Genomic DNA, 27,328 nt, shown 5'->3' with positions numbered 1-27,328 from the left:
TCAAAAACAACAATAGGAAATTAATATTCCAGTGCTAAAATATCTGGCTATAAGTACATTTGCTGCATGGGGGCAGGGAGGAGGGATTTTCTCCTCTGTTGTATTGAAGGCCAGTATAAAAGGAGGGGGAACACACCTACCAATTCATGTGCTAATTGGGTCATTCGGCTAAAAAAGTATTCAAAGACACGCACACAAAGCAGGTTTGGATTCCAAAATCTGCCGTGTGTTGTTATTGAGAACATTAAATTCATGCTAAAGTTGTCAAACCGAGCCAGCTAACTCTCTGCAAAAAGCAGCAGAGAACCAGCTCTTTGCCCCACAGGTCTAACCTAGCCTCAATGTCGTGGCTGCATCCATAGTTCATAAACGTTAAGATGTGCAGAGCCTGTGGGTATGTGCGTGTCACCCCCCACAACCAGCTCCTGAGACGCTAAGCTTTAACAAGATTGACATCTGCTTCACGGAAACAGTCCAACTTCAAAGAACTTGGGAGAGAAGCAGCTGCCTTCTTATTTCTTCCTGCGACGTTAAGGGTTTTGTTTCTGTGAACGGGCTCTCTTGCTGACACCCGCTGTCCTCTTTCATCTCTGATGTTTAAAGACACATGTGCAATGCACACACCAGAAGCAGCGCAAGCCGTTCCAATGTGTGCGTACAGATGGGGAGGGGTGTAGTGAAGAAAAGGATGTCAAAGGGGGTGGGGAGAGATCCTTCTGGCATTCAGGAAAGCAAGGGAAGAGAGTGATGTTTGGTGATGCACAGAAGTCCACATCCTGAACACTAAGAGATGGAAGGAGGCTCCATTCCACCCCAAACCAAAAGAGCCAATAAACAGACATCTAAAAAGTTTAGAAAAATGTCTTGAAGATAAAAACAGGGCATCTTTAGAACAAGACACACCAATATTGTTAAGAAACCCCATGCCCCAAGGATTCAGAGGCATTCACTAGCTGATGCGTTTCACCAAAGGCTGTTTCTAAGGATAATAGCACCCAAGAAGGAGTTGGGCCACTTCGCTGTCACTGCACAAGGCGAGAGGCACACAACCATTTAAAGCCCCCCTGCCAAGATGTTTCCAACCAAGATGCGGTCTTTTAGGGCATGCTCGATATCCTTTTCATCTATTTTCAGGAAGACCTGGAAAGAAAGAAAAAAGTTGTTACCCACTGGTATTTATTTATTTTATTTATAGTCCAACTTTATCACTAAGACCCAAGATGGATTACACAATGCAAGTTAATAAGAACAACCTCTAGGACATTCAATGAACAAATACAATATGATCAATAGCTAGAACATTCAATGAACACATACAATAGGATATGGGCCCCATAAATACAAAACAGGCATAAATCAGAAGCACAGAGATGAAACATTGCTGAAGCAACGTATGTAATTAAACATGACTTCTTTAATGACACAGAAACTACCCAGAGGGAGCATATCCACATCAATAGACAGTACCCAGTAGAACAGTCTACAGACCCTGTCCCTATCCAAAGCATCTGTCTGAGCCAATTTTTACAGCTCAGTTCTATAATCAGAGTATGAATGAATTTATTTCGGTTCACGGCCTGCTTTAAACAAGTAAAATAAGACATTCCCTTATTTGGTAAGAATTATACAAGTTAAAACTTCAGTTAAAAATTACAAATATAAATATTATCAAATCTAATTAGCATACATTACATATCTTACAACAGTTATCATAAATATAAATATAGCCCTGCATAAACACTTTAAAATTAGGAAGCAGAGATCTTAAACAGCCACCATATGGTAACCTCCTAAAGTGGTCTGAATTAAAGCCCGGATACGCCTAATCAGAGTAAAAAAACCCTCCTGAATAATTCAGTTTTTCACAGTTTGCAGAAAACCAGGAAAGTGTGAGCTTTCCTGATCTGCTCTGGCAGGCAATTACAAAAGCTGGTAAGTGTGTGTGCATGCAGCTGTTCATTATGCCCAACTGTAGTAGTCCCTCTTCAGGTGAGCAAAGCTGCCATGGCAGAGCATAGTGGGGAGAGGTTTCATCACGGAACCAGTGAGAATCCACCACAGCCAAAGGCACAAGACCCTCAGCGGTAAAGCAGGAATTTAGTTAACGTGGGAGGACTGCGCTCTCACTGCTTCTAGATACTCCCCCACTTTCAGCCAGGATACTGTGTGATCACACAGTTGCCATGAAAAACACTACTGCTGCTGCTGCTGCTGCAGAATTTCATAAAATTCCTGTTGCCAGTCAGCCTGAAGGGCTGCGGGAAGAGTTACATGTGCAAGATCTCTGGGTATACAGCGGTGCCCCCAAGGGCAGACTGGCCCTTTGACTTACAGGGGAAGTTCCTGGTGGGCAACCAGAGCCAAGCCCCAGCAACTCAGGGGCTGCCTGGCGCAGACCCCTCATCAGCAGTGACATTTGGTTCCAGCTCACCGGCTGTCTCCTCTTGCAATGCTTCCAGTAGTGGATGAAATAGTGCCCACTGTCAGCCCCACTGAACTGAGTGGCCCTGTATCACTAACTTGCGGGAAAGCAAGGGCTGCTCAACTTAACTTGCTCCAGGGCTGGTTTCACTTCCCGGTCTGCTCCTGGGTGCACCAAGTCTTTCTACCCCCACACCAGCACTCTTTTAGTCTCCAAATGCCTCCATATCATAGCAAATCCTACAGCAAATGGGATGGGGGGTGGGGGATTCAACAAGCCCCAAATCTGCCACCCCTCATTCTCTGGACTTCTGCGATGCATTATCCTGGCTGCAGAACACAGGCCACACTTTGTCACAGGTTATTCTTGCCCCCGGGTTCTAGAGCAGAATGCCTGTTGTTAGCACTCAACTTTGCCCCATAACTATACACACTTGGTGGAGGGGTAGGAAACCATACCTCAAGCCCTGGAAGTTCACTGGGATTTCTGCACCCTCAACAGAAGCATTACATCCTACGTGCTTCTTTCACAGATTCAGTTCACAGGGCTTTTGCCATTGTAAAACTTTAAAGAGCGGCTCCCCTGTGAAAACTTAGCTTTTCAATGCTTTTCAAAGCTCTTGAGGCTAGAAGAAATTTCCAGGCATCAGGGGGACAGAGCAGCAATACACAGTATAGTAGTGGTTTGAGTGCTAGATTAGGATCCGGGAGATCCCAGGTTGACTCCCTACTCTGCCATGGGTTACCTTAGGCCAGTCACTCTGTCAGCCTAACTTACCTCCCAGGATTATTGTTTTGAAAATACATTGGAGAATAATGTTGTAAACCTGCTTTGGGCCTTCTCCTCCCTCCCTGCGCCACCAAATGGTGGAGAAAAGCAGGGCCTAAACAGTTACACACCCATGCCACAGAGCTGCCACCAATACAGTCCCAAAAAAGTGCATACGGTCACTTCCAGGTCTTTGGTGAGCACTGACACCCAACCAAGCATATGAAGGTATCTTATGCAGTCAGTATATTGGTCTGTCTAGCTGAGCATCATTTACTCCAAATGGCAGTGGTGCTTCCAGAGTTCAGAAAAATATCCTGTCCCGCAAAGATTCTCCAAGATGCTGGAGATGCCCGATTCAGAACTTGGAACTGTATGCATGAAAAACACATGTTATACATGTCCGGGGTCAGCAGCCCAGCCCCCAGACTTGCTGACAGACAGCGGCAGGGGGCATCCAGGAGACAACAGTTCAACCACTCTGACTGGCAAACAGAGCCAGAACCTGCCTACTCCAGGGGGAAGGGGCAAAAGGCCTAAGCCTCAGAAGGGTGGAGGGAGCAGGGAGAAGCCAGCTAGTCCCACCCTCCAGGGGGAAGAGAGGGGGCTAAGCAGGCTAGAGGAAAAGGGCCAAGGCAGGGGGAATAGGGACCCAGCAACAGCCCAAACAGACCCCTTACCTGCCAAGGAGGAGAAGCAGCCACTACAGCCCAGAGCCACACCCTGGTTAGAGGACAGCAGCCTGGCTCAGGAGTGACTAGGAGCCAAGCCCCTCCAGGTGGAGCTGCCACAGGCATTCTGGGGGAGGAGATGGGTAGCCCCGCCCAACATCAAGGAGCAGGCAGCCCAGAAGCTGGCCAGGGCAGCTCCTCGTGAGCAAGGCCAAGGAGACCTCAGCTGGGGATGGCTCGCATTCAGCCCCACCCTGCCAGCAAAGCAAGGAAGCCAGGAAGGGATTAGTGGTAGGAGGGAAACACCTGAGGGAAGGCACAGCTGGGCCAAGTCAGGAGAGGGAACAAGCCTAGAAGGAGGGCGAGGCGGGGAAAGGAAACCCTATATAAGGTGGCTAGGAAGAGCTCTGAGGTGGTGGGTGTGAGTAAGGAGTGATGATGTGGAGTGAGAGCAGTGCAATGCAAGCGTGGAGGTGAGTTCTGGAAGGAGGAGATGATGGAGGACGCAGAGGGTAAGCAGACCAGGTTGAGCAGGCCAGAGAGTGGACTGAGAGGGAGTCCGGGTGATGTATACCGCCCCTCCTTCCACAGAGCAGGGTCCTGCAGTATCCCTGGTGTCCCTCTGATGTCAGGGCCGGCCCAGCTGGGGCCCCGCCCAGCGGCGGCAGTGACAAGCCCTGACATTACATAGAGATAATAATAACAGGAACTATTTTCATCACTCTGAGTGGGGCACTAATCTGTCTAGAAGAGTGATATATAGACGCAGCAAATATTCCCCATACATCACAGCCCCTCCCCCAGAGATACCAGGATCTTAGCTACCCCTGCCCCCTCTGCAGCTCCCTACAGGACAACAGCATCTCTGTATTGCTACCTTGGTCAGCCGAACTTCTTTAGCCTTCTTCAGCCCCAGAACACCTCTAGATTCCAAAAGGGATGACAGCGAGAGGCACTCTGATTGGTCAAGAGCTCCCACTTGCTGCTTCCGGCAAACTTTGCTGTAGGCCTCATGCAACTAAAAGAAAGAAACATTAGTGAAAATGAGTCAAGTGCCTGCGCTCATTCTCCGATGTCTCTCTTGCAAATGTGTAACGGAACTCTCCAATTCTGAGTGCCCCAGGATCCTGCAACTGGATGAGTGGTTCACAATACTCATTCCAAAGAAGCTTTCAGCAAGGCCATGCTTTGCAGCTCTAGGTGATGCATACTGCAGCTCCTCCTGCAACTTCAAAAGAAGATGGGCAGGAGGAAAGGCAACACACACCATTGTAAAAGATACAGAGAGAGTGTTACCTCCCTCCAATTCCATCAGTCAGCCTCAGGCAATCACTATTTCAGTCAAAGCTTCCTCTATTTGTAAAAAACAGGAATTTTAACTTTATGCATAATGTTGGGAAGCAAACATGAATGGAAACTATCCTTGCACTCCCCTGGTAAGACCTTCTTGTAAGAGGAGCTGAAAGGACAGTTCCTCTCCCCACCTCTCAGCTACAAAGCCCACCACACCAGGGTGCCAGCTAAAGCCAAAATGGGAAGAGAAGCAAGTGGCAGGCTGCTGGTTTTATGATGCAGCGATATCTAGGCCACACTGCACCAAACACTAGAGTCTATTTCATGCAATCATCTTAGTTTTAATTTAGCTCATGCATAAAACTCTTAACATCAGCAAACAGATCTCATTAAAATAGTCAATCATTTTTAGTAAAGTGAGATTACTGTGACACAACAGAAAGGAGGCAGATAAGACGAAACCCCTGGAAGGTTCTTGCATTCAAGCTGGCTGGTTTGAGCACACTGAGAACAGCTACGGGTAAACAGCTGCCGTACATGTCCAGAGTGGGCCCATGGCAGGACTCACATTGCTTACGCACATCTGAACCTCTGAATCCAATTCTTGTGCTTCTCCAGTGTGGTGCAGTAGTACTAGGGCTGGACTAGGACTGAAAGAGGCCCAAGTTCAATGAAGTCCATGGGGACGGTCACTGGCTCTGAGCCTCATGTACCTCACAGGGTGGTGGTGAAGAAAAAATGGAGGATGTAAGTCTATCTATGGAGGAAGGGAGGTGCGTGTGATACTCCAGTTTTAAGCCTGACAGGGCTTGTGGGGTCAAGGAAAGCCCCTGCCAAATGAAAAGCACCTTGTGGAATGGCCAGCCTCAGGATGTCAAGGAAGCCCCCCGCCTCATTTTGCTGACTATATCAAACAGAAGCGCTCAGGAGGGCGTTTTTATAAAGATATGAGAACTTGTGGTGCCCCTGCCATCTGAGATGAGGTAGGTGGCAACCCAGAAGAGGGTCTTCTCGCCTGTGGCACCAACATTCTGGCTCTCTCCCCCCAGGGAGACTTTTCTGTCTCCTTTTGGTGCTATCATCCACCAGGGGGCGAAGACATTTTTGTTTAGCAGGCATTCCCTCAATGATCCCCCTCCTTCAAGCCCAAGGATTTAATTACTATTTTTATGTTTTTGTATGAGTATTTTAGCTCTGGTTAGAATGAGTGATGAGCTTCTGTTAGGTTCTAAGGTTTTTAAGATGTGATTTTATTATGTATGTGTTTTGTTAGCTGCCTTGGTGGACCTTATAAGGGCAGAAAGGTGGGGTATAAATTTTGTGAAAATAGATAAATAGTCCCACTTTTCATCGGATGTCTTAGGCTGATTGCATTTTTTCCTATTTAGTTAGAGGGCTGCATTTTGAAATCTCTTCACACAATGAGTGAATAAATTGTAACATATACTAACAACTGCTTTCAGGGGATCCATACATACCTTTCCTAGGGTCACCTCCTTTGCTTTCTGTTGCTTAGTCAGAAGCAGCAGAGAACAGACCAAGACCTTCTGTTGCAATGGAAAGGAATCAGCGTCTCCACAGCCATTACCAGCTGCCATCCGGTCGCCATACACATCAGAGATCACCTGGGATATGTGGATCACTCCCACCCGTTTGGGCGCTGGAGAATCTGCAGCTGCTTTTGAAAATGATTTGCCTGAGGATGAAGTCAGAAAAGAAAGCGAATCAGCAGGACAGGAAGAAAAGTGGCTTGATCAAATCCCTAGATGCAAGCCCTGGATGCATCTTCTGATCAAAAGGCAACACAAGAGTCTTGTAACATGAAGTCTCAAGATGGCATACATAGGATTCCCCAAGCAATCAGACCCAAATCTGCTTATTTATTTAGGGAATTTTTATGCCACCACTCCAGGGAACCTGCCCGAGGTGGCTTATAAAATGAAATATAAAGCATAAAACTCCCCAAACATTAATGTTTTTTAATTAAAGCCCAGCCTAAGACAACCAAAGAGAGCATGAACACATAGATAATTAAAGCAGCTTAAAATGAATGCCAGTTTTCAAACTTTTAACACTCTATAAAAATGGTGGTAAAGGGTCAACCCTTTACAAATGTTTTGGCCGGCTGCCTATTGGAGACTAGCCAGGAGAGCCTTAAGTGGCATGGTGCCACTACTGAAAAAGCCCTATCTCTGCTTGCCAATCACCTCACCTCTGGAGGTGGGGCCACTGGCAAGGAGCTTGAGAGGCAGATTTTGACTGGCAGGCTGGACAGAATTGGGAGGAGAGGTCCTTCAAGTCCCCTGGCCCCAAGCCACTTACGGCCTTAAAGGTAAGAACCAGCACTTTGAATTGTGCCTGGAAACAAACGGGCAGCCAATGCAAATCTCTCAGCACTGTAGTATTGATTCACATGCCTTCAGATTGTATTTAAGCCTAATAAAATGTATACCTCTGACCCCCAATTTTGAGAGCTAGGGATTGTTTGTTACTAGGTGCACGTACCAGTTGCCCATATCCTACAGCAAGGACGTAGAGGGAAAAGACGACTTCGCAGCCTTGCCACAGAGTCAGCGAAGTTTGCTAAATGTGTACAAGGTCCCCAGGCTGCACCAGTTTACAGCTCAGCCTGACTATAAAAGATGGATGTTGCCTGCCTGCCGCTCCCAATATGTAGCTGCTTCACACCTGCTCTGACACTGCTTGAATCACGCTCCAAGCCAGTAGCGGAGAGGGAAGACAGGCAGCGAGTTTAGCCTCTGTTTGCTTCCTGAATGCAGGAGGAGAGAACACATTTTATGCCACCCTCTTCATGAAGGTTTCTTCCCCCGCTAAGGTTCAAGCAAGTCCCTGGAAAGATGGGCTACCCATCAGAGAAAAGCTTAATGAAACCAGACAGGAAAGCATCTCAGCAAAGACCTGCTGCGGTGGGAGGGAGGGAGGGAAGTGTGCTACTTACTGTCAGACAACGGTTTAAGGATGGTTTGGCTCTTCACATTGGATTCCACAATTTCAATAGCCCTCCTAAGGGTGAGATTAACAGAGATGACTTCACTGGTTTACGCCATAACACAAGTGCTACACCACCCTACTTCTGCATTTCCTCACATGCAGTTGTAAACAGAACAGCCCACAGTTTAATCCGGCACACATGGAGCTGCCCTATTCTCACTCTACCCCACCCCCACCCCCCGCACCTTAAGCTTCGGTGGGAAAGGTGCTAATCACAACCACCCACGTTGCTTGGCTTCCAGTAGTTTTCAGTGTCTGCTGGCTGCTCCATGTTACTAACAACGCAGTGACAGATATCAAAGCCAAACACAAAGAGATGCATCTCTGAAAGGGCTACGACAACTCCCTCAAGCAACACGCAGAAGGTTTACTGTGCCAGACACGTTTCGAGTATGAGATGCCACTCCTCTTCCTCCCAGGCAGTAAGTAATTTCCAGTATCCTGCATGAGATATTTTGCATTTGGTTGGGTTGTTTTTAGTACTCTAAAGGCATCAGGCATATATTGTAATCTTTTAGTCCTTCAGTAAAAAGGTTTTATAGCACCTTTGGGAGTTTGCCTCTTTGTTGGGATTCTTTGAGTGAGCATCAGTTACCACCTCACAAGTATTGCCCTGGCCAATCTAGTGTCACAGGAAGAGTTAATTTTAGGTGGGTAATCATATTGATCTGCAGAACAGAAATATTTGAGTCCAGTAGCACCTTAAGGACCAAACAGATTTTCAGGATATAGGCTTTTGAGAGTCAAAGTTCCCTTCATCAGGGAGAGATAAGTGTGCTTATACTGGCCTGGATCCAGTGATGCACAAGTAGAAATATAAAATTGACTTAGTGCAGTCATCCTTTATTTTTTTATATTTATTATTTATAGTCTGCCTTTCTCACTGAGACTCAAGGCAGACTACACAGTACGTCAGTACAGTCAATATCAAAGAATCAATAAGCATATAATGAGCATATACATGCAAATTTGCAAAGATGTAAAAACCTGCAGAAATCCAATTCAAAGCTGAATAAATGCAGATACAGAACATAAGCAATTCTACCACTGACATATTAAATAGAAATTACCCAATAGGACCATACCTATAGCAATTGCAGTGGAGTCTATGGTCCATCAACATTCACAGCAGTAGCAGTAAAGTCTGTGGTCCCGCCCAATCCCTTTAGTGTTGGATCTCTTTGAGACCACTTCCTTATAGTACCGCCCTCCCACCTGAGTAAAAAGCCCTCTTGAATAATCAGTTGTGCATTGTTAGCGGAAGAATGGAGGCTTTCCTAACCGCCTCAGGTAGACCATTCCGTAAATGGTCTACCTGACCCGACTCTGCCCCGGAAGTCTTGGAGCGTGCCTTCAAAGCTGTGACTGGGTGGTTGAAACAGAGTCGGTTAAAACTAAATCCCACAAAGACGGAGGTCCTGCATGTGGGTCTGGGGTCCATGGGTACGGGACTCCGGCTCCCCACTCTTGATGGAGCGCTGCTTACAAGAGTGAGAAGCCTGGGGGTGATCTTGGATGCCTCCTTGACTATGGAGGCACAGATCGCAGCAGTTGTCTGGTCTTCATTTTTCCATCTGAGGCAAGCCCGGCAGCTTGTCCCCTACCTGACGACCCACAACCTAACAGCAGTGATCCCAGCAATGGTTACCTCTAGATTAGACTACTGCAACTCACTCTACGCAGGGCTTCCCTTGGGCTTGATCCGGAGATTACAGCTGGTTCAAAATGCAGCTGCATGGGTGACTGTAAGAGTCCCGACAGGGGAACATACAACACCTATATTATGCCAGCTGCATTGGCTACCGGTTGAGTATCGGGTCTGGTTCAAGGTTTTGGTGCTGACCTATAAAGCCCTATGCAGACTGGGTCCAGCATATCTGTGGGACCGCCTCTCCCTATATATATCCCAGAAGACACTTCATTCTACACACAAAAAACTTTTGGTGGTCCCCGGTCCTAGGGAGGCTCGCCTAGCCTCGACCAGAGCCAGCGCCTTTTTGGTCCTGACACGGCCTAGTGGAACTCTGTCTGATGAAACAAGGGCCCGGCAGGATTTATTATCCTTCTGCTGGGCCTGTAAGACAGAGATGTTCCGCCAGGCATATGGCGGAGGCTAGGCTGGGCTCCCACTGGCTATACTTGACTTGAAAAGATCTGTCCACCACCCTATATATATCTATAGATATGGATATATGGACCATGTCTGAAATGAAGTACTCTTCCATTGCCATCCGAGGAGAAGTTTATTATATGTAGTGTTTTAAATTTTATTGTAATGTTTTATCTGCTTTTATGTGTTTTTATGTAAATTAAAATGTGCTTCGCCCTGAGCCCGCTCGGCGGGGAGGGCAGACTAAAAACCAAATATAATAATAATAATAATAATAATAATAATAATAATAATAATAATAAACGGGGGGCCACCATAGAGAATGCCGTGTACAGGCAGCTGTTAATTTTGCTCATATGCAAGGTGACCCTGTTCAGATGAACGGAACTGCCGTGGTGGAATATAGGGTGGGAGGCAATCTCGTAGATATGATTGACCAAGGCCATGAAGAACTTTGTAGGTGATGGCCAATATGTTGAATTGAGCTCAGTAACTGACAGGTAGCAACGGAGTGATATTTGTGATCCTCATCGGTCCCAATAATAGCCTTGAGCATGACCTGCTGCAACACCTAATGCTTTACTCCCCGTATACTGCAGGGCCCTGAAACAGATTCTGCGAGACTGTGCTCAAGCGAAAATGCAGGAACGAACACCCTGAGCCAGACTTTATGCTAACAGCTACAGTGCTCTTCGTGTAATACTCTCAGAAAGCCCAGAGTTAGCCAACAATGTACCCAATTCGCCCCTGACATTATCACGGTGTGGAGTTGTTTCTACTTTTCTGCAGAGTGGCTCTTCAAGCCCTAAATGCTCTAAAGCTGTGCTGGAAGAGACCCAAGGGGGAGAAACCATGCAAACCACATTCTGCACTTCTTGGGGAAGGAGACCTGGGGTGACACGCAAGGCCCATTTAATGAAAGCTCATTACTATTTTGTCTCTTAATGAGACTAATGCTCTATTTGAGTCGTGAAAGCAGCGCTCGAGGCAGCCTTTCGACCCGAAGCCTCTGAGCCAAACACTGCCTAATTTGGGCACCCTGCAGGTGGCGAGCGGCGAGGCTAAATCTCTCATTTAAGCTGACAGTTGCTCAACAGCTACAACAAAATTTGAGTTATAAAGTCAAACGCCTTCAAAAGAAAAAAAAATCTACAAGGGGCAAAAAACCTTAACAGCTGGATATGCTAGAAGGTAAGAACCTGGGGTTGGCTTTGAAACAGAGCAGGACAATTTTAACAATGCATGATTTCTATTCTGATACTTTGGTACAAGACCACTTAAGTAAAAATAAAAAGTTCTCTCCCCTGCCCCCATCTCTTCTGGGACCCTGTCCAAATCACAGATAGGATCCTAGGCACTAGTGGATGTAATATTTTATAAAATTACTCCTTTCTGTTCATGCTCAGGCTCCAACCTATTTATTTTTACAAAATTTCCATCCACTTTATTTCCCAGTTGGAAACACAAAGTATCTAACACAGTTAAAGCCAATAAAAAAATCTGTTCAAAACAAATCAAAATCCACAGTGGAGGAACAGCTGTGCTGCTCTTTCTGATGGTTTGGAGGTGCCTGTTCCATCTTTTCTGAGCTCCTTAAAGAAACAGATTTTAAGCAGTTTAACTTAGATTTTCCTTATTTGTCTGCAAGGGCTGGCTATTTCTGAAAGCCCTAAGATCAGGGCAGTGATTTCCCCCCAGTTCTGCTTACAATGGTGTTCTGCCTGTGTTGGAAAGGCAGAAGTCTTCATGGAGCTGCTGTAGCATAATGGTTAAGTTGCTGGTCTGCAAATTGGGACTCTGCTAGCTCGACTTCCACTGTGGCCATGAGCTCTGAGGGTGGCCTTGGGCAAACCCCTCCTCTACAGCTCTCCCAGCTCCTCAGCTGTATTGTGGGAATAGTAACAGTGACTTAATTCATTGCTTTAAGTGTGGTTCTAATCTATTCAGAAGAGCAGTATATAAGCCCTTATATTGTTGTTGTTAAACCCATAAAGAAATCTCACCACTGCATTTTTTTATCAGTCAAAGCTTCTGGACATCTTCAAAGGCAGCCCCACATACAGCACATTACAGTAGTCCAGTCTGGAGGCTATGGGTGTATAGTTACACAGAGGGGCCAGTTTATTAGTCTCAGAGCTCAGCAGAGACAGAGGATCAATTGCCATATATTGTGAAGTATCTGCAGTTTTAAAGTAGGGATCTGCCTACCGCGAAGAGACCTGCTTATTTTGCATACGCATAGAACCAGTGTTAAGTCTTTTCACTGATTTAAGAATTAGGGTTGTTGTTGTTTTTTAAATAGCCTGTTAGCACTTGCATCTTGTTCTAAATAAAGAAATTTTCACGTCTGGTTTTTCAGGACACTCCCCCTGCTGGGGATTCTCTTTACAGTCTGAATCAGGGCTTTGAAAGAAGTTGTGTTACCACCTCTTGAAAGGTTCAAGACACATACAGGAGACATTTCTATTGGAAATATTAATATACTCCATAACTACCTTGCTACTTTTTGCTAAAAGAACTGCCTGGGAAATTGACTTCTGGAATCTTGTTGACAAGGAAAGAAAGCCCAAACGAAACCACATTGTTAAGGTTTTATGTACACCCCTACTGAAAAAAAATGGTATGTTTTATAAAACCAGTATTATGTTTGGGTGGAATTAAAAGGGAAACAGTCTTGGGTGATCTAAAATCTTACATTTCTTTGGCAAAATTAAGCAACTATTTGCAGATGAAGGGGATATCCAGTCAAAGTCATTTCAGTTCCTGAAGTTTCCCTTCCTGGATTAGTTTTTATTAACAATCTGTATTTCTCCTAATATTTTTTTTAAAACATTCAAAATTCAAGGGCTGTGCTATAAGGAAATGGTTCAGCGAGATGTGCGGGTAAAGGGACAAGTATACTCCTGAGTACTGCCTGTTGCTGTAAGTACACTCCTATTGGATAGTTCCACGTTGTATCTGTCATATCAATCTGCTTACACCTTGTTTCAGCACTTTCCCCCCCCAGCTCTGTATTGGATTTCTGATTGTTTTCAAATTCCTGCTATTCTTATCCTGTTGTATTGTTTATCGAATGCCGCAGTTGTTGATTGTATTGATTTACACTATGTAATCTGCCTTGAGACTTATTGAGAAAGGTGGACCATAAATAATGTAAATAAAATAAATTGAAAAATTAAGATGGCTCTGGGGCAAATTTTTTAAAGATCAATTTATCTTAGTAAGTATTTATGCTGAATGCTTCTAGCACTGTGGAAAGGCAAGAGAGCTCGCACTCGCCTTTTCACAAACTATGCAAAACCGAATTATGTCAAAGGGCTTTCTTACTCAGATAACAAGACTGCGCTGAACGAAATGGCTCAAAGGAGATGCTTTGGCAAAGAAACAGGGTCTGCAGACTATACTACTGATGATTGTCTGTTGATGTAGATATGGGTCGTTTCTTTGTCATTTAATATGTCACGTCAAATGAATAATGGTTTGTTTCAGTAATGTTTTGTCTCTGTATTCAGATTTATTCTAGTTTTAAAACTTCTGTAACCTATATTGTATTGTTTATTGAATGCTCCAGCTTTTGATTGTATTGACTTACACTGTGTAATCTGCCTTGAATCTCAGTGAGAAAGGCAGGCTATAAATATCATTAAATAGATAAATCCTATAAACAGAGACTATGAGACTTACAAACACCCGACTTGATGAAAACCTTTTAACTTTCTTCTTAAAAATCTATAAGGCCAAATTTTGACAGGCGCTTTTAGAAGCGAAGTTCGATCTCAGAAATGCCTGCACGTATCTCATTTGGGTTTGAAGAGGAATACTCTTCAACTACAGACAAAGACAGACTCTGAGTCAGGTCAATAACATTGGCAGTTATATCATTTTACAGCATAATCCAGTATAAATTTGGAAGCAAGTCCTGCAGTAGTCAAAGGGGCTTTCTTGCACGTAACTGTTCAGAGACCCATAGCCTTCCTTTAGAAAATCATCTGTGGTTATTTGCACTGGTGATGGTACCAGGTAAAATCTGGGCTGACACTGCCAGAAAGTGGTAACAGTATTCACATGAACCTGCCTCATACTGTATCAGATCCTTGGTCCATCAGGGTCACCACGGACCTTTTAGATTGCCAGCAGCTCTCTGGGGTCTCAGGAAGAGGTCATTTTAATTGGAGATGCCAGGGATTGAACCTGGGGCCTTCTGCATGCCAAGCAGACACTCTGGGTGTGACCTCCACCACTACTGTATACTACTTTTTTTAAAAAGCCCCAATCCATTTTTGCCCTGCTTGTAAAGCAAGCACAGGTAAAGGGGGGGCCACGTTAGCAAATATGCAAGCGAGGTCAAGAAAGGCAGAAACCAGCCACTATAAACTAACTTGCAAAGGGGAAAAAAAAACACTTCCAAACACCATAAAGAAATCTCCTTGAGAACCATTAACGGGGGGCCTTTTGCAATCCAAATGTAATTAACCAATCTATAATCGCAGCAGGCGGCAACAATTCCTCTCACCCTTCCTAGGTAATGGGCTGTGAACGTTTCCAGACATTAACACAGCCAGGAGGCGGCACCCTCCTTGCTCGCCACTAAAAACATGTGGGCTCCCCCCTCCCCCACCAGGCAAGGGACCAAACACAATAATGAAGCTTTAAATCACATCCCACGCACTGTAATTAGCTTAGATTTTAAAGCGCTATATATTCGTCACCTGCAGACGTCCAGCGCTTTGCGAGCATCCCCGGAGACTGCCGACACTTTCCGAGCGCAGAACTGGATGGCAGCACTGTCCAGCACCTGCTCCCCTGACACCTAAAGGAGAAGGACAGAGACGCAGGGTGGTTACAAGAGTAATTCAGGACCCTTCTCAGGCGATGTTTTTGCCAGCTTCAAAGAGAAACTGCAGAAAAAGGTCTGGCCACAACCCAAATAGTGCCCACCCTCTCCAAATGATAACCCTGCTAGAATGCTTCAGCCACATCTGTTGTCATCAGAATATAGACTAGTTGCTAGAAAGAGAGAAAGAGGCAGGGACTGTAGTTTAGTTTAGTGAGCAACCAGGCTGAAAGACAAGTCCATCAGTACAGAATTCTCCGTACACAGGATGCCACCTGGTCAATACAGGAGACTGCACCCTTCCAGTCTACTTGCAAGGCCAGATTAATGGTTACTGGTTGATGTTGTTCCTTACATTTTCCCTGGTAGTAGCATAACCACTTTCATCATTTTTTGGCATGCCCTGTCTCTTCTTGAACCTACAGACTTTAGGCAGAGAATATTTTGCTTCTGAGGCTGGCCGTTCTAAGCTCTCTTTCACTATAGGAACTGGTCGTGGTTGCCCTTCTTTTGCCATGAGGAAGTCTGATGGTTAGTTCTTAGCTACTAGTAATTTTGAAAGAGTTCCTGGTGGGAGGTGAAGGATCAGTTTACTCTTCAGTTAACATGAACTCCCTTGGAACAGAGCTACAATGTGGATAGGGCTGTTCAGTCTGAAGCTTGCTAAGCATTAAGGGTGGATTTGGGATGTGCCCCCCCCCCCGCAAGATGTAGGATTTGATTTTGGAGCCCAGCTGCTAATATTTTACCTGTTTCAAGCGTTCCTCAAGAATGGAGGCAAGTTGGTCTTTGTTGTATGGGGGAAAGTTCAGCAGCTGTGGGCGGCACTTGGGGCGAGCCTGCAAGCGGGGCAGGATGCGATCAGTGAGATCCAGAGCATTGGCTATCCCTGTTGAGAGAGAGGAGACACATGCCAGTTCCCAATGATCCACACCTTCAGACAGCCTGCTGCAGAACTGACAGGGTCTTCCTTGTAAGATGGGAGAGAGGCCCCTACACCAGACAAGCGCTCACGCCCTTTGAGAATTCACCCAGAGAAAACAAAGAGTGCGTGGGGGTTGTAGCTTGCCTGAAATATCAGTCATTCCCCTTGCATGCCACTTGTCAATATTCATGCTGCCATTCTTGTCTGGCAAAGTAGTTAACAAATGAGGCAGCGCTTCTGGGTTTTATTAAATACATATACAAGTAAGTTCAGAGGGAGAAGGCCCTACTACAGTCAGGGCTTAGCTACCCCAGGAGAACAAAAGAGAAGCATGAGCTTATCTGGAAGCAAGCACTCTTTGGTAAGTTTGTTCTACTGGAGTTACTGCTGTGCAGGTACTGGTTGCTTGCTTGGTCCAGCTTACATGGGTGGATCTCTGGGGAAGCTGGAAGGGAGGAGAGTGTTCCCAGGTTTTGTTCTGCAGATTTTGGACTCCTGTCAAACACTACACCAGCATCGCTGCAATTAAGAACCCCTTTCCTTACTATCAACTCAGAGACAGAGATGCTAACAGGGGAGATCTCAAAAGAGGTATGATTATGCGCCTCCTTGCTTTTCGCTCTGGCTTTTGAGCAACAGTGAGATTAGGCTTCCATGCCTCTAATACGCACCAATGAGAACGAGCCGGGAATTGGGGAGGGAGGGCCACTCAAACACTGTGTAGAGTACATCTTGCCCCTTGCTGTCCAGCTGATCCATCTCATCCAGCACAACCAAACTGCAAAGGGAAGACCAAAGCAGGTGAGCATTAGCCCTGCTGGGGCAAAGATACTTGTGCAGACATTACATCATTTGGTGGAGATAGAGGAAGGAAGCTGTTATCACATGGACATCTTTCTAACCGACATCTAAATGTTCACAGTACCCAGAAATGCAGCTAATAGTGATGGGGTGAAACTACACATCACCTGCCAGGTACCTTATCCAGACAAGATGGGGTGGGGGTGGGGTGGGGGGGAATTAAAGTTATAGCAATTAATCTCAAAAGGAACAAGCAGACCTTCACAAAGTTGATCTCTTTAGTGTTGAATTCCCTATCATCCTGGGAACCAGATGCTGGATCTACATGAAGGGCATCACAGCAAGATGCTTTAAACCACATTAGATAGGTACAGGGATTGACACATAACCCTTATTTAAAGCTTCTTTGATGAATCCACCCTACAAAGTTAGCACTTTTCGGTACTACAGCAAAGTATTTTCAAGAGACACTGTGAATCTGCATGGCCTTGGAAACTGGGTGAAAAAGGCATCTAGTAACTGACTCAGACTGGTTTTGGACAAGCCATTCCTACAAACACACTCAGCTCCCCATGTGCAGGAGCCACTGTGGGTTTTGAGTGCCAAGCTAGGACTGGGGAGACCTGGCTTCAGTTCATTGCTCAGCCATGAAGCGCATGGGGGCCGGTCACACTCTTTCAGCCTAACCTACTTCATGTGACTGCAGCAAGGATAAAACGGAGCAGAGGAGAACTATGCACACTGTCCTGATCTCCTTGGGGAAAGGGCAGGATAAAAAAATGTAACACCACAGATAAATGTGAAATGGGAAGAGCAGCAATTAATCCGAGGAGTCAGCTCGTAAGAAGCTGCTGCAAAATAAACCAAATACAAGATTTATAAAGACCTTATTTCTATAGTACTCTTCATGCACACATACAATCACCTCATGTATCATTAGCATGTTACAGTGACCGTGCAAGCATCCAGTCTGTATGTGTGCACATCTGTTGGTAGGAAACAGCTAACTTGTGTTCATTTTATAAACAAAACCAGGGACCAGTACCTGGATAAAATGTGAGGTTTCAATCACTTGTTAAGCTGTACTTGTGTTGAATATAACATGAGAATGACTCAGTGCGTGTATGAAGAAAAAGCAGGTGTACACAGATTGTATGTGCGTTCACTGTAACTTGTAAGTAGGGCCTTAAGTCTCAACATTACAGATACAGCCCAAGTTCACGTCACACTCTTGACATGTTTAATTCTCTAATTCTTCCATGTAAGTATTGTTTAAAATAAGGAGGCTCCAAAAGGGAGATCCAATTGCCTCTTGGTGTATCACAGGACTTCAATGAATAAGACCTTCTTTCTAACAAACAAACCAAAAAAAACCCCAACAACCAAGAATGCCATCACCTTTTAAAAAACACACCCATGGAGAAAATCGAAACACAGGCTTCCTGTCTCGTTACCAATGCTGATTTCTCCACACTCACTATCCCTCTGCATACCCCACCCTGTTAAATCATGCCTGCCATTGTCATTCACCGGCTATTATCTCATTCGGCTTCTGTAATCACTCCACTCTCCAAGGTGTAAAGACAGATGGACTCACATTCTAGCTGTATCTGAAGAAGTGAGCTGTGACTCACGAAAGCTCATACCCTACCACAAATGTTGTTAGTCTTATAGGTGCTCCTGGACTCTTACTCTTCTCTACTGATACAGACAGACTAACACGGCTACCCAACTTGATCTATCTCCATGGTGAAAATAAGAGGCGTATACCTGAATTACTCCTACACAAGTACCTGTTTGCCTCAGATCTCACAAGCACAACTTGCCCAAGGTCATCCAGTGAGCTTCAGGGCTGGGCATTTGGGACTTCCATGTTCGACTGGATCCAGTGATCTGTCAGCGGAAGGTGCTGACAGTCACAGATCTCACTCACATTCCTCCCCCAACTTCAGGAAGGCTTATTCTCCCCCCTCCCCAGACTAACAGCCACAAAGGACAAGAGGCGGCAACAGGGAAGGGGATGAAGTCTCTCCCTTTCCACCTCTTTCATCACCAGCAACCAAGGCTAGCATTCATACTGCGCCTTTCCTCTATTTAAACCTCACAACAGCTCTGTCAGGCAGGTTATGCTGACAGAGTGAAAGCTCTGAGGTGACTCTGTGAGCTTCATGGTTGAGGAAGTATTTGAGCCCAGGTCTCCCCAACCCTAGCCTCAAATCTTAACCAATACACCCCACTAGTTCCTTATCAACAGGTACATTGTTTTGAGATGGGAATTCAAGCCAGTTTTACAGCAGTGAATTCCACAGACCAGCCACATACTACATTTAGATGTTAAGCCAAGCCAAATTAATGCCAGCGTCTTCTAGTAGTAAGCATTGTTTTACGGCTCAGTGGCATCAAGACCAATGATCTTCAAGCTTTGCAGTCATGCGACCCATCTCTAACCCCCCTAGGTGGCTATCCACAAATACGGCCAGGAATAGAGGGGAACAATTGCTGGTTTAGACCCAAAAGACCATGGACAATGCTTCTGCCAGACAGGAAAAGGGCCTCTCAGTTAAACATGAGAAAATAGGGACTCCAGACACTTAGAAGAGGAAAGCCTTGGAGAGAGACAAAGAACAAAGGAAGAACAGAGTATTATGTCCTTTACGAGATTACAAATAGTATAATTAATAAATAGATACAATGTGTGCCAGGGCCCAGGTGTGAGAAGCATCTGGGAATTACAAGAAGGCCTAACTAAATAAAGAAATGAAGATAGCTTAAAGATTGGCTAGGTTCCAGCTAAAAGTCACATGAATAGAAAACTTGTAAACATGATTTTTAAATAGTCACTGTAGCACAAAGTAGCTACTTTGATATACACAACGTAGTATATCAGAGTTTAGATAACTTTTTTATGGTGTGCGAAGTTATAATTATTTAGTGAAGAATATGTGTCTTTTATCAGGTGGGACAGCAAGCTACAGTCGGAAGATTTTGAAAACCTCTAAATATGAGAAACCAAACTGATCTGGAACATTGTGTTTGAAGATACTCCTTGCCTGTAACCTGCTTACTTTGGGTAACAAATAATGAAGTGGCCCAAATAATTGCTCTCCTTTAATTATCTATGTAGATTTTTTTAAAAGTTCATGTGAACAATGTAAATAATTATGTTCCAATAAGAAAATGGAGTCTCTAGTAATATTTTTACTTGTGCTACTATACACAAAACAGACCAGAAATGTTGTTCAGGTGTATGATCTGACATTGAAAAACTAATTTGACCTCTAGGACTTGTTAAGCACACGTTTATATCTGAATAGGACCTGACCACAGTCACCCAAAACATGACCACATGGAACCCGCTAAGCAGAAAACATGTCTCATCATGTAATTGTGATGTGATACAAGAAGGAGCCATAAGTATGACTTCACCAGCGTCAAGGATGGGGCAGTGGACAGCAGGCCAAAGAAGCCAGGGACAGGAAGCACAAGCTGAGCACCAGGAAGTGTACAGCAGCGTGGAACAAGTCAAGGGTCAGAGCCACGGAGGCATCCTTGCCATTGCGGAATGACCTCGCCTTGCCATCCTGCTGCTCCTCTCAATGTGCATGCAAAAAGAGGCGAGAGACATGGTCCCCCTGTCCTCTATGCATGTGCACTAGCAGCAGGACTCTCCCCAAAGCAGGAGAAATAATGGGAGGCTCTAGAAGGGCTTGCATGGATTGAAGACCACCAATTTAGACCATGCAAACCACAAATACAGTGAAGCACTACTGAGAAAAAATCCATAAGAAAAATATGTTTTAAACAATACAATGCCACTGTTATTACCCACCACCTCAGTACATCCTAGGCTACCTGTGCTTAAAACTGGCTTGTTCAAAAACCTTTCTGCCCAGGAGTTGCTACTCACACCATGGGGCCGCTTCTTGCCGTCAACCGTTTCTCCAGCTTCCTGATAGTGTTGGTCTGGGCTTTTTTGTCTGCTCCTGCCTGGCCCAGCTGTTCAGCAACTGCCAGAAAAACAGCCTGGGAGTTCTTCAGAGCCATGCAGTTCAGGACAATGACTTTGCTCCCTGCCAGCTCCCTCTGTGATAGAGAAAAATAAAGAGTACAACTCTGCAGTAGTGAACAGTGATCGTTCACATACAGGGCAAGGGCAGCTCTGAGCAGGACTTGAGAGCTGAACTGGGCAGGAAGATGCTCAGAGAGAGAATTACAGTACTTAAACCCAGTTCTGGCTGAGAGGCCTCCTTTCTCTGGCTCTCACCGACTTTGAGGATGGGCAGGAAGCAGTTGAGCACACCTCTGTCCTGCCTGATCCAGGATAGCTCAGAATCTCTTCCCAATTGTCTTTTTTGTGTTTGCAAATTCTTATGAGCAGTTTGGGAATCCAATTCCAGCTTAAAAGTAAGATAAAATATAATAAACAAAATTCTGAAGATACTCTCCCCGCACTTAGGCCCCATGGGCCAATAATCCAGCATGTGGGGTGGAAAAGCATTTGCTCCCAGGCACAAAAGCTTTCATCCTGCTGAACTACCCGACCATGCTCAAGTCACATGCATAGGGCGAGCCTCCTGGAAAGCCAGCAATCTAAAAATGCCTGAACGACCCCTCCACACACAAATTTTAAAAGGGAATGAGGCAACACACACACCACTTAGTCGTCAAGGTATTTTACTCTTTTGATAACCATACCGAATGGCGCAAAAATATTCCAGTGCAAAGTAGTCCCAAAAAGAGTATCAGTGTCCAATGGAGAAGACATTGAACTGGGTTTCTTGCAAGATTGATTCAAGTTTCATGACAAGGGTTTAGATGAACTGGACATCTGAAAGACTGAAACTATAGTAGGCAAGCTGTGGCTTAGAACTGTTTGTCTGTTCTCATTTGTGTCTCTGAAGGGTAAACAATGACCGTCACTATGGGCTGTCCATTCAGAGACTATGCCAAGCGACCTTTGGCACCAACTGTGATTTATAAATCTTTACCACACTTCAACCATGCTTTGATTGGGCGTCTGCACTGAGCCGCAGCATCCAAGCTGCTGAAAGAAAAAGCCAGACGGACAGGCTTTCATAGCAACAGGTGTTAAAAAAGGGAACCTGGGACGTGGGGAGGCAAGGCTGAGAGGAGACAAGAAAGGGGCTCCAAGCATCGACATAAAACTGTTAACCGCATCTTGTCACAGGTGGGCAATGATTGTTCTGGCATTGTTTCATAGCAACTCTTTTAAAACAGGTCCGCACCCAGGCCTCAGAGTTACCTTCAAGTCCAGCAGCACCCTGCTGAGGCAGGCGGTCTTCCCTGTGCCGGGGGCTCCAGAGACATAAAGGCTTCCGGGCTTCTCTCCACAGAGATGCTCCTTGAGGAACTGATGCAGGAAGCACATCTCCGTCTCCCTTGCATGCAGCTGGTCTGGAACAGCTGTGTGCAGGACAGTCTTCGCTTGTTGGTAACAGGTGCCTGAACCAACAAAACAGACAGCAGGTCTAACACAAGCACACACACACACAGAGGCGACCACTAGAACTCTCTTCCACCACACAAACTGGCAAAACTTTAAGGGACTGCAGGACGGGACCCGCGGAAGTTTCCTCATCACCTCTCATTTTTTAAAGCCAATTTAAATTTATAGACTGCCTCTCCAAAGTGCTCAAGGTATTTAATAAAACAGAACACAAATACGACAAAAATCAGTCATTTTACAAACCACTGGATCAACTAAAAAAAAATTGAACAAATATTAAAATAAATGGTAAACAAAGTCCAACAACTATGTTTAACACATCGATATGTAACTTTTAGCAAATTATTTAATGATTCTATCTGCCTGCTACTGAAAAAATTGCTCAACTAGATAAAATGGCGCCCGATAAAACCAATCAAGTGATTAATATTGTAAAATAGGACCAAAAGAATAAAGTACAACCTGCAGAATACATTTGGAATATTGAACTCCATTTCATGAAGACAAGTCTGTCACACAAACAGAAGGAAGGGGGAGGAAAGAAAGGCAGTAACCAAAAAGAACCAGTTTGTGAGAAGAAATGTTTCTTTTCTTTTTCTGCCCAGAGACAGTTGTCTCTCCAAAGGTTGAATATTACTTGTTACTGTTTTCTTGTTGCTGAAAGATAAGAGATGGTGTGTTCCCTAACTTGAGGCTCTTCACGTGACAGTCCCCCTAGGGGGCAGATGCTGTTCGAGGAGAACTCACAGATGCGTTAATAAACTTGTAGTTTCTCTCAATCTAGCCACTGTTATTATTTTATTTCACTATGACAGACCTCCTATTTTGAATATTGCTGCTAGCTGTTTAATGAGCGGCCCATGCAGCTAATAAATATAGGCAAAAAAGGAGAAATTAAGTACAACGCTCAGGGCTTTCCTCCTAACTTTGTCACATTTTGACCAACCATTTGATCCAAGATAAACTGGCACTATTTCAGAGATCCAGGCTAAAAATGTGAGCAATTTAACGGATACCCCACCCCAACCCTCAACCAAGAACTCTGGGGTGAGCACAGAGCATATTGTGCGCAATCTAAGGCCATCTCACAGAAATACAACAACTAAAGTATCTTGTTTAGGAGCAGCTTTGCAGTTAACGAAGCAGTTTTAAAGTCAGGGGAAACTTGGTAGGCACAGAACCCAGCCCTTTACTAGGGGCGATATTTGTAACCTACCTTCTTGCTTAAAGAGACGAATACACACCAACTCTTTTCTAGGACGTCTTTGCAGTGGAGTCTTGGGAGTCTCCTGGCACCTGAGGAGGGGAGAGGGGGCTAAATCGCTACTCTTAGTTGGAGACTTGGTGGCTGACTGTTCACTGAAGAGTAAACGTCGTCCCTTGGGGGAGAGAGGCGAGAAGCTGTTCTCTTTCTTACTCTGCTTAGTTGGGGAGCAGGTCAACACTTGGGTAACATTGCAGAGGTTGTCATCTCCTGTGAAAAACCAAAGGAAGCTAGTTTAGAAGATGACTCCAAGGGGAAGAAGTTAAGGTTCCCATTGGCCTAGAATCCATGGACATTTTGGCAGGTTGGTTGCCTTTTGGTCTCTATAGAATCCAATTCATTTATTATTTGTTTAAAAATGTATACCCAGCTTTCCATGTGGTTCAAGGCAGCTGCAACACAGCATAAAACAAAGCAATCAAGCAGCCCGACAGCTCGAATAAAAAAAGTGCGATAGGGCCAGGATTACAAAAATTAGAACTGCAAACAAAGTATCAAATATGGTATGTCCAACAATGTAGAGAGCTTAATTACAGCATTAGAACACAATGCAATTAAGAGCAGAGCACACAAAATAAATAAAACACACTACAGACAGTGCCATAGACAACAGACCTGTTACTTTTATAAAAACACCTATTTCTAACTGAGATGAACATCTGAAGAATTTTTTACCTTTTTAAAAAATAAACGTTTTAGCACTCATGATCACATGGATCATTCTGTAAAAGTACCTATTAAATGCCCTGCTTGTCCCCCCTTACTGGACCAATGTCACACATTCACAAAAGAGAAGTTCTACTAAATTCCCCACTTGAGAGGCCGTGTAGTGCGGTTAGAGAGTTGGTCTAGGATCTGGGAAACTGCTTAGAATCTTCAGTCTGCCATGGAAGCTTCCTAGGTGACCTTGGGCAAGCCATACATACAACTGCAACCTAACCTACCTCACAGGGTTACACTGAGAATAAAACAGAGGAAAGAAAATAGTGTAAGCCACTTGGCTCCCTCTTGGTGAGAAAGGCAGGGTATAAATGAAGCATTTTTTTAAAAAAATTGTTCATCTCCAATTTTTATAAAATCTTCACATCAGGTTCAGGAAAAATAAAATGCCCCTTGCATTGTAAAATACTCTCTCTGTATATACATATTGTTTAAATATCTGGGTACATATGTTTTATTTGACGCATCTCTCTTTAAACCTGCCAACCTAAAAAATTTGGCTTTCATGGCAAAGAATGCTAGTCAGTTGTGACTCAACAATTGCATCGCTGACCAGGATTGTAACACCCCAAACTTACATGGAATTAGGCACTCTGAAGTCCACTGGATGCAATTAGCTTTGGTAGACCTAACTGTGCATTCTATTGGTCTGCTTCACGTGTTATAAAGTTCTGGCACCAATCTTTTAATCCAGTTTCAAGTCTTCTAATACAGACAAGTCATGGATGAATTACCCACATATTTGGCTGCAAAGCTCTGTTTTTTTATTAATGCTGCGTCATTCGAGAGGGAAAAGGACAACACCTCACCTAGGCGCTTGCGAGGGCTAAGAGGCAAGACCTGCTCCCGGGAGGAACGTGGTGAGACCGACAGTGGTGTTGGATCCAGCTTTGAAGTTCTCTCATTCTCCAGCTGTTTATGAGCTGTTCTTATGGATTTCCGTTTCGGAAAGTCGATGGTGTTCTGGCTTTGGCATCGGGACTGTGATCTAGTGCTGCGCATAATAGAATCTAGCACCCAAAGGAGCAGATAGAAGATGAGTAGACAAGTTAAGCAGGGAGAATCACAAATCATCTCTACAACTGCCCTGCCTTCCACCCACATCTTGTTTATATGTCAGTAACAGATCGGGAGTGAATCTGAGCCTCCTAACTTAGCAAACAATGTTTGTGATCTTAAATCAGCAGCAGGAGCTCTAGACAGGGCTTGAGGGTTATTTGTTGCATTATTTGTTGCATTAACTCCTAAATAAACCTCATCCCTCAAGATGAACTACAGATCCAGCTCAACACAAGCTCTTTTGCATTCATCCTCCTTGCTCACACCACCGCTATGTTTTTCCCTTTCCGCACTTGCCAAGCATCACCATGCTTAAGCAATATCAAAATACTCATTGCCTCTCTGTGTGCATGTGGAAATATTAAGACAAGCTTACACGGTGGATAGCAGGCAAGCCAACAATTAAGTCTACTCATCCCTTAATGTAATAACAGCCTTTCTGCAACAGGCTAAAGCATCTAGGTCACTATTCTGTTTCCAAAAGCAACTGGACAGAAGTTTCTCAGAAGCAGACAAGCAGGTCATGATAACAGAGACTGTCCCTGTGCTTATCTCCAACATCACACATCCAAGTTTCTCTCTCTACATAGTTCCACTTAGCGACAGGAGGGGCAGGGAAAGGCATGAAAGTTTCCCAGGAGAGCTTGGGCAAGTCCCACACTCACATTCATAGAGGCTTCTGTGAGGATGAAACCAAGTAGTGAAGAAGAGAGATCACAGGGCTCTTTGCTTCTTTGGAGAAAGGCCAGGGCAAAATAAACAAATAAAAGACTGAACTACAGCTGTTGCAGAATGAAGTGATTCATTCACCGCCTTAAGTAAGGACTCAATACAATTGTCATGCAATCGGTAAGTGTTAAGAAGGATGAAGTGACAAAGTCAGCTTAGCTGTACAACCAGTGTGGTATAGAGATCAGAATGTCAGACTAGGATCTGGGAGACCCAGGCTTGCATCCCCGCTCTGCCATGGAAGCTGATGTCACATATTCTAAGCCTAACATATCTTACTGGGTTGCTGTGAGGAGGGGGAAATGATGTAAGCCACTTTGGGTCCCCACTGGGGAGAAGGCAGGGTATAAATAACAGAAAATAAGTAACTAAAATACACATCAAATTGCTTAAGAAGGTAGCAGGGTGAAGGCACTTTTTAAAAAAGTATTCTGGACTGCTCCCATCAAGGTCACTATACAAGATTTCCTCCATCACGGAAATGAAAGCTGCTTCATAACTCTGGTATATTACAGGACACCAATTAACAAGATTTTCGTTGGGGCAAAAAATGCCCTTGTCATAAAGACCTTGCATCTACAAAGCTCTTTCGACATCCAGTGTTACAACTCTCTCCCTGAAATACTTCCCGACATTAACTTTTCCAACTTGCAGAGGGGCAAGTAGGAAAATCGGTACCTTCCATTTACAGGCTGCAGTAAAATGCACTCCACCATCCGCAACCCAAACTCTTATTGCTTCAGCCTGCTAACACGGGCAGATCAGGGGTTCTGCGGAAACCCTTACTCGGAAACGCACAGCCAAGTCCCACGAGCACAGGAAACGTGACTTATGAAGCTGCAGCAGCCTTACTCCTGTGGCAGGGAGTTCCATGAGCTAGCTACACTTACTCTGCTTCACGCTGCTTCCCTTTCCTTTGTTTGTTTTTCCCGCCTCCCACTCCATGCAACTCCTCTTTTATTCCACGAACCTCAAAATCCCACAAGAGCCTCTCCACGTTAGCGTGCCTACCAGGATCCGAGTCTTCAAGCAGAGACAGCTTTCACTGCGCACGCGCACATCCAACCTTCACTCGTTCCCGCGCTGACTGAATTGACCGCAACACTCCCGCGTAAGCGCTCTACCACCCCGGCCCTCCCATTGGCTCCTTTGAGCCAATCCCTTCCTCCGCGCGGCACTCTGGCCTGTCCATTGGCTCGAGTCGGCTTCTTCGAGCCCAGCCATACGCGCTACGCTATTGGGCCCCGCCTATT

General features: G+C 44.9%; 1 protein-coding gene across 2 annotated transcripts; it reads right to left on the bottom strand.

Annotated features, from left to right (window-relative positions):
* Positions 1 to 27,147, bottom strand: CDC6 (cell division cycle 6). 2 transcript variants are annotated; one of them, XM_054994615.1, is made up of 12 exons: positions 27,087 to 27,147; positions 25,097 to 25,297; positions 23,520 to 23,777; positions 22,100 to 22,299; positions 20,744 to 20,919; positions 16,707 to 16,813; positions 15,860 to 15,999; positions 14,986 to 15,086; positions 8,114 to 8,178; positions 6,633 to 6,850; positions 4,739 to 4,879; positions 1 to 1,140 (listed from the first exon to the last, which is right to left on the bottom strand). In XM_054994615.1, the coding sequence occupies exons 2-12, from the start codon at positions 25,287 to 25,289 to the stop codon at positions 1,054 to 1,056; spliced, it is 1,686 nt and encodes a 561-aa protein (XP_054850590.1). In that variant the 5' UTR covers positions 25,290 to 25,297; positions 27,087 to 27,147; the 3' UTR covers positions 1 to 1,053. The 2 variants fall into 2 exon arrangements, with proteins under 2 accessions (XP_054850590.1, XP_054850589.1); XM_054994614.1 differs by having other exon boundaries at positions 27,046 to 27,102.
* Between the last annotated feature and the right edge of the window lie 181 nt (positions 27,148 to 27,328).

This window comes from Eublepharis macularius, chromosome 12, assembly GCF_028583425.1.
Source record: "Eublepharis macularius isolate TG4126 chromosome 12, MPM_Emac_v1.0, whole genome shotgun sequence".
Classification (NCBI taxonomy): domain Eukaryota; kingdom Metazoa; phylum Chordata; class Lepidosauria; order Squamata; family Eublepharidae; genus Eublepharis; species Eublepharis macularius.
Note: the sequence above shows the minus strand (reverse complement) of the source record. Positions and strands in the feature narration are given on the sequence as shown.

Bases quoted from the DNA above. Each gene is read 5' to 3' on its own strand.
- CDC6 (XM_054994615.1), bottom strand. From the start codon at position 25,289: ATGCGCAGCACTAGATCACAGTCCCGATGCCAAAGCCAGAACACCATC. The intron at 20,920-22,099 runs GTAACTCTGAGG...TCTCTATCACAG, and splicing joins GGGTGCTGCTGGACTTGAAG to AGGGAGCTGGCAGGGAGCAA. The intron at 8,179-14,985 runs GTGACGAATATA...TCTCACCCTTAG, and splicing joins AAAGCGCTGGACGTCTGCAG to GAGGGCTATTGAAATTGTGG.